The 13,956-nt window shown below is 31.2% G+C and overlaps 1 protein-coding gene across 1 annotated transcript; it reads left to right on the forward strand.

Annotated features, from left to right (window-relative positions):
• Positions 1–904: 904 nt before the first annotated feature.
• Positions 905–10,124, forward strand: LOC108914588 (glucose-6-phosphate isomerase). Its single transcript, XM_018720428.1, has 7 exons — positions 905–1,155; positions 4,360–4,668; positions 4,830–5,103; positions 5,155–5,394; positions 5,451–5,615; positions 9,382–9,745; positions 9,820–10,124. Exons 1-7 carry the CDS (start codon positions 920–922, stop codon positions 10,005–10,007), a joined length of 1,776 nt encoding a protein of 591 aa, XP_018575944.1. The 5' UTR covers positions 905–919; the 3' UTR covers positions 10,008–10,124.
• The last annotated feature ends 3,832 nt before the right edge of the window (positions 10,125–13,956 follow it).

Raw genomic sequence — 13,956 nt, forward strand, 5'->3', positions numbered from 1 at the left:
TCGGAACACAATCTAAATAAAATATTTGTAGGTACTGAAAAATTTGTAATGAGTTTTTATAAATTTTTATTTTATATAATATAAGTATTTATTTATGCTATAAAATGATTTTAACAAATTTATGCAAGTCACTCATATAGAATAGTGGTTATAGAAAATTCTATTTGAATAATATACAAATGAATGTCAATAATCTTCTATTGCAATTCATCAGGCACTAATCACTTTTTAAATTTACAAATTTTGGAACGTGCGTCACAACTATATAACGACGATGTGGTGAATAATTATTAATTTTGTTACCTACCATATCATGATAAACGATGAGAAGAAAATATGCTTAAACTTTTAAATTTTGCAACTAGATTTGTGAAATTTTTAATTGATGCCTGCCAAAACAATGTTTCTTTAAGGAGAAAAAAGTACTTTTTTGACGTTACGCCTTGTGAAATGACACATGAATTTCAATTTCAAAATTGTTAAAATTTACCGATGTCAATGNTCACTTTTTAAATTTACAAATTTTGGAACGTGCGTCACAACTATATAACGACGATGTGGTGAATAATTATTAATTTTGTTACCTACCATATCATGATAAACGATAAGAAGAAAATATGCTTAATCTTTTAAATTTTGCAACTAGATTTGTGAAATTTTTAATTGATGCCTGCCAAAACAATGTTTCTTTAAGGAGAAAAAAGTACTTTTTTGACGTTACGCCTTGTGAAATGACACATGAATTTCAATTTCAAAATTGTTAAAATTTACCGATGTCAATGAATGATGATTTCAGATAATTTAGGTAATAATAACACTTTATAAGTACATGAGTTTTTAAATTTCTGTTATCTTCAATTTCAACAAGTATTTATTCACAATAACATCGAAAATTGATAAGTTTTTATCCAATAACAAAATGGATCAAAAGGATGACTGCCGTGCGCCCTGCAAATACTCCGCCCCAAGAGTTGGTGGTGAGGGGTCGGCCGGCCCTGGATTCAGTTCAACGAAACCGATCGAGATGGAGACCAAGCCGTATTTAACTTCTGAAAGTTCTTGGCAAAATATTCAAGAATACTACAAGAAAAATGGCCAAAACCTTGTTATCAAAGATCTGTTTGCTCAAGATTCAGCCAGATATGATAAATACAGGTTAGTATACATTAATTCCTTTTATAATCTTATTTAACCGGTGCGACTTTTGTGACCTTTATTCGACCTTGATAAAAAATGTAAATTGTTATAAATTTTTGAAAATTTTAGATTAGTACCTACCATTAATTTAATATGTACAAAACGTAATTAAATAGGTACAAGCAAAATTAGTACGTACTTATGGATGTATTATCTGATGAGGATGTGTGCATGATGGTGAATGTATTGATTTAAAATTGAAATACTTAGTTAATAATTTAAATTTAAGTTTTTGTCAGAATTATCTTTTTCTCTCTGAACAACAGATTAGCAGTTTAATTGAACTAAATATACTCAAAAAATGTAAATTATAGAAGTTTAGATTACTATATAATCTATACAACAAAAGGCATGCATTTTAAATGAAAAATTTGTTATTAAAATGTAGTGAAAATTACTTGCAATTTTTTACCTATAATACAATTCCTAACATTTTCAAGAATTTTATAGTGAATATGCACGTTTATTTTGTTCAAATGATATTAAAAATTGAAGAAAATGTCACTTACATTATTTCTAATTTTGTATTGTTTTGATAATTTGTTTGGCAAATACCTCCTCCCAACGTTCAACAAGTTTCTCGATGCCTCTTCTGTAGAAATCATCCGGTTTTGACTTGATAAACTCATCCAACCAAGCTCTTAACTCATTGTTGTTAAAATAAACACTGCATAAGGAATTTGACAAAGAGCAGAAGAGGTGAAGAGGTGAAGGCGGATGGGGCATACCTTCCTAATTCAACTCTCGAATGGCTGTTTTGGTCATATTGGCGATATGTGGTCGCCATTGTCATGTTGCAAAAGAGAATCATATAGCCAATCACATCTTTTTTGTTGAATAGCCACGTGGAGTCGCCATAGTTGTTGGACATAGAATTCTGCGTTGACGGTTTGACTATTTGGTAACAGTTCATAATAAAGAATCCCTTTCTAATCCCTCCAGTCGCATAACATTCTCTTTAGAGAATGAAGTTCTGGTCTTGTTTGCGGAGTTGCTTGGTTTTTGGGGCTTATCCATTCTTTCCGCTGTTTCAAGTCCACATACAGACACCAATTTTCATCACCAGTATACGATGAAGAAAACGTTCCTTATGACCAGGTGTTGATCGACGATGAAAGAGCAAACTAGCAGCAATTGCAGAGCGTTGATTCTTATTGTTTTCGTTTAAAACATTTGGTACCCAAGCGTCAAGTCTTTGAACTTCTCCCATCAAATGCAGGTGGTTTACTACTGTTTTGTGATCACATCCCATCCCTTGAGCCAATTCCCTTGTTGATTGTCTTGAATTTTCGTGAAAGAGTCAATTTAATTGCTTTTTCTCAAATTCAACAGGGCATCATGACAAAAAGAAGCAATGGTCAATTTTATCAACTTGACATTTCATTTCAAATGAATACACAAAAATTAAATCTAACGAAGCATCCAAAAATATAGTCTGATCAAGCAATAAGACCTCTTTTGAATGTGAATTTGAGAAAGCATTTAATTTTCATGTGATTTGTTTAATTTGAAAAACAATCAAATTTAAATTAGATTATGAAATTTTACAAAATCATTTGTTATTAATTTTGTAAACGTGTTTTATTTTTTATCTGCTGACTAATAATAATACATAATAGTGTTTCCTTTGAAACTAAAATTATTGTAATTAAATTCTAATTTATATTCACACACCATTAAGTATATCTGATGTAATCAAGATAGAAATCATTTAAAATTTAAAGTACTTTTATTAACGTAATTTCGTGCTTCACACTCGTACTGATCTAGATAAAATCTCCACCATATTTAAAATTTCAGTTGATACTTATGTCAGTGCTGTTAAGTTGATAAATATCTTACAATAAAGTCTAGTTATGTAAATTTTGATTTAAAAAAATATTTATCTAATGTTTAAAATAATTAGAAAATTAAATTTAGTATAGGTACAGGATGTCACAATTTTTAGGTGTACATTCCATTAGTATAATAAAAAAATAAATACAACTCAAATGTTTTTGTATTAAATAATTCCTAAAGCTTAGTCTAGATCTACAAACCATGTTTTAATCAAATGCCCGATGCAAAAACAAAAAAAATATTTACCTTTGAATGAAAACAAATGTTAATTACCTATTTTTTTCTTGCCTTGTACGGAAGTGTAAGGGCTGAAGTAATTTGTCCACATCAGAAAACAGTATTCGTTTAAGTATTTCAGAGATATATTCTCAAGTGAAGCTGCTATATGAATTTTTTAAAGCTAGGTACCTCTGAATTTAAGGACAAGTAAAAGACTTGAGGATGACATTTTTCAAGATGGAGCACATCCTGAAAGTCTTTTGAGAAAATTGAAATTAAATTACGATGCTGTATTGAAAATTATTAATGTGTAATTAATATTAATTGAAAAAATTTTATAATTTTATTTGAAACCCTGTCTGAAGATTGATCGCTAAACCTGAAGTTTTCGAGTTAAAATGACATTCTTGACAACCCTAAAAAAAATAAATAAAAATAGATCAGCTTTAGTGAATAACTAGTTGTTTGCCGGCAATGTTTACATTTAAAACTTTTGTTTTTACACAAAACTTCACAAACAGTTTTTTTATAGGGTTTTGTATATTAAAGGCAAATGTTTGAAAACCATATGTGAAAGTCAATTTATGAAATATTGAATTAACGATTTTTCTTCATTTTTTTTTTGTATTGATCTCTTAAATGTGTATTTATTTAATTTAAAAATGTTGTAATTTGTCATAATTTTTATTCATTTTATTGATTTTATTGGCATATTCCTGCAAAATTAATTTTCGATAATTGAAAAAAGAAAATCAATATATAAAAAAGGGGAAGATATGTAGAATAACATGGTTATTAGATTTCGGGAAAGATTGCTGCAAATTCAATTTTATTCAAAATTGACCCCAAAAAATACTGGAAAAGGCATATAAATTATAATTTGAGAAGTTATATAGTTTCCAAATATATGAATAGGTAATGTAAGGACACCCGGTATGTTAGAACTTTTGAAGATATTTAGAGCATATCTTCAAAATTCAGGAATTATATTATTTTTTAAATGTGATGTTTAAAATTGTCCTATTAATTAATTTTAATCAACGAAAATATCTTACCACTTCTTATTTTTGTTCTTTATTACACACACGTCTTTTTTTATTTTAGCTTGAAATTGAGCACTCCCAACGATGGAGATATTCTCATCGATTATTCCAAGAATCGTCTTGATGATGAGTTATTCAAGCTTCTTCTTGAGTTGGCTAAACAAAGAAAAGTTGAACAGGCTAGAGATGCCATGTTTACTGGTGGTAAAATTAATTTCACTGAGAACAGAGCCGTCTTACATATTGCTTTAAGAAATCGTGCCAACAGGCCCATTTTGGTAGATGGTAAAGATGTAGTGCCTGATGTGAATGCAGTTCTCGAACACATGAAGCAGTTTACTAACTCTATCCTCAGTGGACAGTGGAGAGGGTAAGTAATTCTTTATTGTGAGTCCTTCTTGATTGTATATGAGATACACTGCAGTTCTTTAAGCATTCGATTAATATTAATTAACCTTGTGCCAGGTCTAATAATGTCCTCTCATTTTCTATAAATTAAATTGATAACATTGCAACAAATGTTTTTTGTAGATATTCTGGTAAACAGATAACAGATGTTGTCAATATTGGCATTGGGGGTTCAGATTTGGGTCCTTTGATGGTCACAGAGGCTTTGAAGCCATTTAATAAGGGTTTGAGGTTACACTTTGTTTCGAATATCGATGGGACCCACTTGGCCGAGGTTTTGAAAAAATTGGATGCCGAGACTGTCCTCTTTATTATTGCTTCTAAAACATTCACTACACAAGAGACCTGCACAAATGCTGCGTCTGCTAAAGACTGGTTTTTGGGATATGCAAAAGATGTGAGCGACATTCATTATCTCAAAATCTTATCTAAATGACATTATTTGTAGCCAGCTGCTGTGTCGAAACACTTTGTTGCTCTAAGTACAAATGCTGAAAAAGTAGCAGAATTTGGTATCGATACAGATAACATGTTTGGATTTTGGGACTGGGTTGGAGGAAGATATTCTTTGTGGTCTGCGATTGGTCTCAGCATTTGTTTGTCCATTGGATTTGATAATTTTACTCAGTTATTAGATGGAGCGCATTTCTTAGACAACCATTTCCAAACTGCACCTTTGGACAAAAATGTGAGGAAGTTCTATGATCTATATATAATATATGAAAAATAAATATAACGTTTTAGGCTCCTATAATACTTGCATTATTGGGCATTTGGTACAGTAACTTTTATGGAGCCGAAACACATGCACTTCTACCTTATGATCAATATTTGCATAGGTTTGCTGCTTACTTCCAGCAAGGTGATATGGAGAGTAATGGAAAATATGTTACAAGAAGTGGAAGACAGGTAAGTGAAGCAAAATCTATTTCTAGATATTCTAATAATTATATTTAACATTCACTTGAAACTTTGATTCGTTTTGTTGGGAATACAGAGGATTTACAAACTTGGAGATTATTTTGTAATACATTATATAAATACTGGTTTTTTCTAATAAAAGAAACTTAAAAATGTGCGAACATATTGAGAACTGCTGGAGTATTTTCACAATATACATCGTAGTAATTTTGTATTTAAAATAGAAAAGATAAATATTCTGAATTTTATAAGTAAATTGTTTTTATATAGGTACTTTTACAATTTTTGAATTACAAAACGTAGAGTCCTGAGGATGTCATAATAAAATTGATGAAACTTCTATAAAGTGTAATGTTTTTTTGTTAAGCTTTGTGGCCTAACCTAGAAAAGAAAAAAAACAATAGTGATGAGAAGTAATGAGTTGAAACCATTCTCTTTCGTTCTCCAAGAACATTTGCGAAATTTGGAAAATGTTTCCTAGCCTTGAGAAAGAAAATATGTCCCAAAATTACGGACAACTTTCTCCAAAATTCTGGAGAACGTTCCCACCAATTTTGCATAATTCACATTTAGGCTGATTAAAAAAAAATCGACAATTTTTTTTTTCAAAATTTCCTCTGAAATAGATTCAGGGAGGTGAGAAGAGATGCCTGTAAAAATTGGAACTTTTAATATATTAATATTAGAGTTAGAGGTCGTGTATTGCGATTTTCCATTTAAATATTAATTATTTTTCAATTTCAGAATTTTATATCTTAAAAACCAATAGATAGATTTAAATGACCGAAATGTATCCTTGTAGGGAATTTAAAGTGCTACAAAAGTGGAAAATTTTAAACTATCACAACCGAAAAATCATTTATCATTAGTAAAGAAATAATTTTAAAACATTTCAAATACTATTGTAATACAATACGAGTAAAAGGGATTTTAATTGATTCTTCCCAGAAATGGTGGGTTTTTCAGTCATATTAATTTGAATAACTAATCTGGAGAAAAAAGTGTAATTATAACATAAATTTAACTTTGAATTTGACTAACTTTTGTACGAGTCTGTTTATCAAAAAATGATAAGGGACATTTTGTGTAGAACGTTCAATTCCCTACAAGAATATGTTTCGGTAATTTAAATCCGTCTATTGGTTTTTAAGATATAAAATTCTGAAATTGAAAAATAATTTTTCCTATGTTGTTTAAATAGAATATCACGATGCGCGACCTCTAAATATTAATATTAAGAGTTCCGATTTTTACAAGCATCTCTTCTCACCTCCCTGAATCTATTTCAGAGATTTTGAAAAAAAAAATTGTCGATTTTTTTTACTGCACTAAATAGTAAAGTAACAGTACTAGTAAAGTACTGTTACTTTACTATTTAGGCCAGGAAATATAGAGTTGGACGTGACTTTTTATTTCGGAAAGCTGAATTTATCACTATAGATGCTAAATATTATGTACAATAACATATTAGTTGCCACAGTCATAAAAATGGGGGGAAGATTGTTTACAGGGTGGTTAATTGTATAATTTTTACGTAAATTCACGTTTTTCGCTTATAACTTTTTCCGTTCATTTCCACGAGAAAACGGTAAAGAACTTTTTTTTTCGTCTTCAAAAGACCTACAAAACTAGCCCTCGAGCATTAAAAAACATTGATTAGATCAAAAGTTATAAACGGAAGAAATTTATTTATGACGAATTAAATATTTATAAATTGCGTTTTTATTACCAGAACGTTTTGGCATCGCATCCTCTCATTCCTTATCACTGTCTAATAACTCACACAAAATCTGGAATCAGTAAGTTGAAATTAACCAATTATTAGTCTGGACGATCCCGAGGATCTTCCACAATTGCACTGATTTTTTTCATGGTAGATTTCATAATTTAATAATTTTATTATTTTCCAAAAAAGGGAGGTGAATTATGTCTAAATTATATGTAAAATGAATGCAAAATATACAAAATGTTCCATATCATTGTTTAAATTTTTGGAGCATAAAGTAAATTTAATTCTGAGAATAAAAAAACAGAAAAATGGTAGGCCAATCTTTATCTTTACTTTAATAAGACGCCAGCTCTTGCTTGCTATGACAGAACCGCGTATTAGCAAAAAAGACATTTTCAGATAACCGACCTTAAAAAATAAATGCTTCATGTAAAATTTTAATAGGGGCATTTCAGAATGTCAGACTACATATCTTTTAATGCACCAGAATGTCTTTTACAAGAATTTTAAAAATATAAATTCATTTGAAATCAAATTTCAATCAATAATTTTATGAGCACTATTTTGCAAAGCAACAACATTACCCTAGAGCAGACGTCTTCAAACTTTTATGACTTGTGGAACCCTGCCAACATTTCGATTTTTTGAGGAATCCCCACCCAAAAAAAATTTCCAACATTTTGTACTGCTTATATAATATATTTATAAATACTACGATTAACAAAATAAATATTTAAGGATGGCTATAATGAAGGCGTCTCATAGTCACCGTCCGTTTCGCCCTACCACAAATAAGATCCATTTCTTATTTGTGGAAGGGCAAAATGGGCGGTGACTATTAGACGCCTTCATTATAGCCATCTTTCTCTATCGCATGGATTTCTATGGCTTACTTTATCGCTCTCACGTAACTTCAGATAGACCATCGGTACTTTCCTACACGGTACATACACGGTAAGGTAAGCGGTGGCGGTGGCGTTTGAATGTAACGCATAGAAACAAATGGGTCAAAACATACATGTCGCGATACGAGCAGTATATTTAAATTCGAATACCGCCACCGCTACCGCCGTCGCTACCGCGTATGTATGCACAGGCCTTTATTGGATAATTAAAAAAGAGAGTAAATATAATCAATGACTGCGATGTGCTTGAATATTTTTACATAATATGTTGAAATCATGCTATTGTGGTAAGCTGCAATCGCATATGTGTGTACTTATAAAAATAAAAAGTTTTAGGATTATAATTTTTTAAAAATTTTGTATTATTGATATTGTTAATTCCAAAATCTTGAATTTTTGACTGAGTCGCGGAACCCTCAGAAAGGTTGTGGGGAACCCTAGGGTTTCGTGGAACACAGTTTGAATACCGCTGCCCTAGACTTCTTTTTTTTTTTCAGGTTGTGATGTCATACGCTTGAGCGTATGACCATCTACTAGATAGAGTAACATCTAAATTTAAAAAAATAATTATTACTTTATTATAATAAATGCCGTAGTACTGTTTCCCATTTCGCAGGCTGACGAATTGTGAAAATAAGTATATAATGTTATGTGTTAATATTGTGAATTGCTATTAAAACTTAGACTTTTCATCGATATGAAATTAGCTAAATATATTTCCAAATTACGAGTATTACAAAATGACGATTTTGTAGAATGAAATACAAAAATTGTTATTATTATTTGTCAAATGAAAGTTAATGATTACTCGTCTATTGTGGTGCCTTCCTAAATGTCGAGTGGTAACTGAATTTTCTAATTAATTAGGTAACAAAATCCTGGATCAATCCGATTTCTTCAGATATTGGATAAATAATTGTAGTTGCCAACAAGCAATGTTGCTTGGCTTCAGCTTTAAATAAGTCAGCAGTACTCAACAGTAGTGTGTATTTAAAAAAAAAACAACATTTATAGACTTCTTTTATCAAAATCTATTTCTTATTAAATTAAACTAAATATTGTTTAATATAGTGTTTTTCATTTTTGTATGCATTGAATTAATGTATCCTAAAATCTACAGGTCGATTATAACACTGGCCCAATTGTTTGGGGCGAACCAGGTACCAATGGCCAGCATGCTTTCTATCAGCTTATCCATCAAGGTACTCGAATTATTCCCGCTGACTTTATTGCCCCAGCACAAACCCACAATCCCATAAGTAATGGCAAGCACCATAACATCCTCCTCGCCAACTTTTTGGCACAGACCGAAGCACTTATGACTGGTAAAACACCTGATCAGGCAAAGGCTGAATTGGAGAAGCAGGGCCTTCAAGGGGAGCAGTTGGAGAAGATTTTACCACACAAGGTGTTCTTGGGGAACAGACCAACAAATAGTATTGTTGTTAAGAAGGTCACTCCTTTCGTTTTGGGAGTTCTTATAGGTAAGATTTGGGAATCTTTTAATAGTCTCTTTCTCTTGTAATTTTTTTTTTCAAAAATCCTCAATTATTTTCAGCACTGTATGAACATAAAATCTTCACTCAAGGGGTAATTTGGGACATAAACTCTTTCGATCAATGGGGCGTAGAACTGGGGAAGCAGTTGGCCAAAGCCATCGAGCCTGAACTGCAGGACAACAACCCAGTGTCATCCCATGATGGCTCCACTAATGGGCTTATCAACTTTATTAAAAGTAGTCGATAAATAGATTTTAGACTGTTTTATGTGATCCGTACTACATAGCTTAAAATAATATTGTGGAATGAGTTATTAATTGATGTTTTGTAATCAGGGTGGCAAATATACACAATGGATTTTTAATTATGTGGTTTTATTTTCTTCTACATGGTATACGAAGCTTGATAAAAAAATAACGGGAATTTTCAAATTGCCTGTGATGTATTTTGTCTATTGAGTTGATTCTTTTTTATGTATTGGCAGCACTGTGTGACTTTTTGGGTAGCCGCCGCACTTAATTTGTGTTTAGCGAGCGAATGAGTAAAACCTCAATGTTTTTGGCAATTTTTGAATGGTGAAATGTCGGATGAAAGTTTCCGATATTTTGTGGTAAAAACGGAATTAAGTGCATTCAACCTCTCTATTCTCCAGATACGACCCCCTTTTTATATTTCTTAAACTCAAAAGGATACTCAAAGGGCGTTTTTCAACAATAGTTGAGATAAGGGCAAAATTGCAAAACGTATTCAAAACGATACCTAAATAGGCATTCCAGCAATTTTGCAAACTGCAAAGTACCTTGGCATAAGTGTAACTTTTTGAGGAAATTAACAGTTCCCGTTACTTTTTTATCAAACCTCATATCATACTCAAGTACTACAGCCTACAAGTAGGTAACTAGATATTATATTAAATGTTTATTTTTTTTTAATTAGTAACATTTGATTTAATAGAATCTGTGACAAAAAGACATACACTTTATAAATGCCACAATTTACAATTCAATTACTTAAAACCATATGAGTAACTAAATAAGAGGGGTTTTATTCTGTATCTTCTGTTGGCAGCAGCGGCAGAGAACGCCATCTGTAGTTACTGTGGCAAACGACACACTGAAACCACAGACCATAAAATAATTAAGGAAACTGCATAGGAAAACACAATTAAAGTAATTTCTAATTCTACAGTCTAATGGATGTCGCTGCACCATAATGGCGGCAAATCTAAAATAATAAAATACACTAATGAATAAAAAGTATTTCATAAGTAATACATATCACAAAACAGCTGTTAATGGTTTGTTGATAATTAAAATTAAGGTGAATCATTGCGACAGCGGTGTCATGACCCACTACTTATGAAACACTTTAAATCAAAAAAATGTACATGGAGACTCCTATTATTATTTTTTTAAAGAAACAATTAAAAACTGCAAATCTCAAAGAAATTTTTTATTAAAGAATTATTTACCTGCCTTTATGTAAAATAATATTGCAGTTACTGGCCAAAAATTATTTCGAATTCGAAATAATGGTCATGTATCTTTCGTAAACCTTGGAATCGTCTAGATTTATCAATTTCATAACACTACTATGTGGCTGAATTTTGCTGTTTTATTCCGTGAAAATTTAATATTATTTGTTATATAAAGCATTTCTTGTATTTTTATGCAAATGAGGAACGTCAAAAATGGGAATAATTTCCTCGCCATTAACATTAAAAGTGGATTTATCTGATGACTCGGAAACTAACTGTGATACCTAGCTGATCTGTTTCCACTAACAGATTGATCAACTTGATCACAAATTATACAAATTATTTTTAGTCCACAAGGCTGCAATGCTAAAATTATTTCAATTTACAAAATTTTTAGGTCTTTTGTTCTTATAACGTCTTTTCTGGAATAATACGCGATAGGCTGCTTCCAATGTTTACTAATACCTTGCACCAAAAACACTAGAGCATGATTTGCTACCTCATTTTGTCTGCCCAGGGACCCAAGATCGACATATCCCATTACNAATTAAGGTGAATCATTGCGACAGCGGTGTCATGACCCACTACTTATGAAACACTTTAAATCAAAAAAATGTACATGGAGACTCCTATTATTATTTTTTTAAAGAAACAATTAAAAACTGCAAATCTCAAAGAAATTTTTTATTAAAGAATTATTTACCTGCCTTTATGTAAAATAATATTGCAGTTACTGGCCAAAAATTATTTCGAATTCGAAATAATGGTCATGTATCTTTCGTAAACCTTGGAATCGTCTAGATTTATCAATTTCATAACACTACTATGTGGCTGAATTTTGCTGTTTTATTCCGTGAAAATTTAATATTATTTGTTATATAAAGCATTTCTTGTATTTTTATGCAAATGAGGAACGTCAAAAATGGGAATAATTTCCTCGCCATTAACATTAAAAGTGGATTTATCTGATGACTCGGAAACTAACTGTGATACCTAGCTGATCTGTTTCCACTAACAGATTGATCAACTTGATCACAAATTATACAAATTATTTTTAGTCCACAAGGCTGCAATGCTAAAATTATTTCAATTTACAAAATTTTTAGGTCTTTTGTTCTTATAACGTCTTTTCTGGAATAATACGCGATAGGCTGCTTCCAATGTTTACTAATACCTTGCACCAAAAACACTAGAGCATGATTTGCTACCTCATTTTGTCTGCCCAGGGACCCAAGATCGACACATCCCATTACTTGATCTTCATAGTGTCATAATTTAGACCAACAGACAGAGCTATTTCATCAAATACTAAACAACAAACGTTATCTCTTGTAATCATTTTACTAACACGTTCTGATAATTTACGTAACATATTATAACCTGAATAAAATAATATCTAATTGTAAATTAAATCAGACCCATAAAATATTAAATATTAAGTTTCTATCTTGTCAAAATTTTCAAATAACACATTTCTATACTCCACGGTCGAAATTATATAGCTAGCTAACTTTTGGACTAGTAAGGGGGATGAAGCGTGCCGGGAACGAAAATCCATTGGCGTGTCTGCGTAAAAGGCAACAAGACATAGAAAATAATGAAAAAAGTAATAAAACATAACATCTAATATTTTTTACGGTTNCGCCGCCATTATTCTATGGCTAGAAATTGGCCTCAATGATTTGGGATCGAGGGGGATTATCCCTCTTTATCCTGCCTCATCTCGTGTAGGCCTGGACAGCCTTCGTAGGTGGGCCCCATCCGTCGTCTACCCCGACCGCAAATGCGGCCGGTGTAGGCGCTTTGTGGGACCTCCTTTTGTCCTGGCTCCAAGATCGACATATCACAATCACATTACTCGATCTTCATAGTGTCATAATTTAGACCAACAGACAGAACTATTTAATTAAATACTAAACAACAAACTTTATCTCTTTTCAAATAACACATTTCTAGTTGGTATTTTACCTATATAAATTACTTTTATAGATATGTCCTGCAAACGAAAAATTGTATAATTTGTGACAAATCGTAAAATCTGGTATGTCCTCCAATCGTCGAATAAATCGTAGCGACCTTTAGCGGATGATTCGGATTAGGTTTCGAATTAAATATTTCTAAATTTCAAATTAAAACAAGAAAATCAGTCTAAATTTAGTTTAGATTGAATTATTACCAAAATAAGGACCTAATCTAAAGAAAATATGCAAGTCTAATCTTAAGTTTTGTTGCATGTACAGGGTGATTCATTAACAATGGGAATATGACGATTGGCGCAAAGATGCCTTATCCGAAAGTTAATAGTTTCGTTAAAATTTTAAATCGTTTTTTTTGCGATTATTCTGAATATATGTAGGTTAGGAACTTGAAAATTTGTGAAACTATATTTTTTTAGGCGACAAATAAGATGCGAGTTGTTATTTCAGCATTGTTCGTAGAAGGCGCCACTTACGACCAATTTTACCGAAAATTTAGTTAATAACTTTTTACCCTGTATGTCTAACATGAAATTTGATTCAAAACCTTGTTTCATTTCGGTATCTCTATCCGTTTTCGATAAAAATCGATTTAACGAACACTATGTTTTGATAATATGAGAAATTAAATTAAATGTAAAAATTAAAACATTTTTGGTTATTATAATAATTATATTATTAAATAAACATTCATACTTACTGCCACATACGTAAGAAAAAACTATTTATTGTTCCGCCTATGC

This window comes from Anoplophora glabripennis, unplaced genomic scaffold (assembly GCF_000390285.2).
Source record: "Anoplophora glabripennis isolate ALB-LARVAE unplaced genomic scaffold, Agla_2.0 scaffold1262, whole genome shotgun sequence".
Lineage (NCBI taxonomy): Eukaryota > Metazoa > Arthropoda > Insecta > Coleoptera > Cerambycidae > Anoplophora > Anoplophora glabripennis.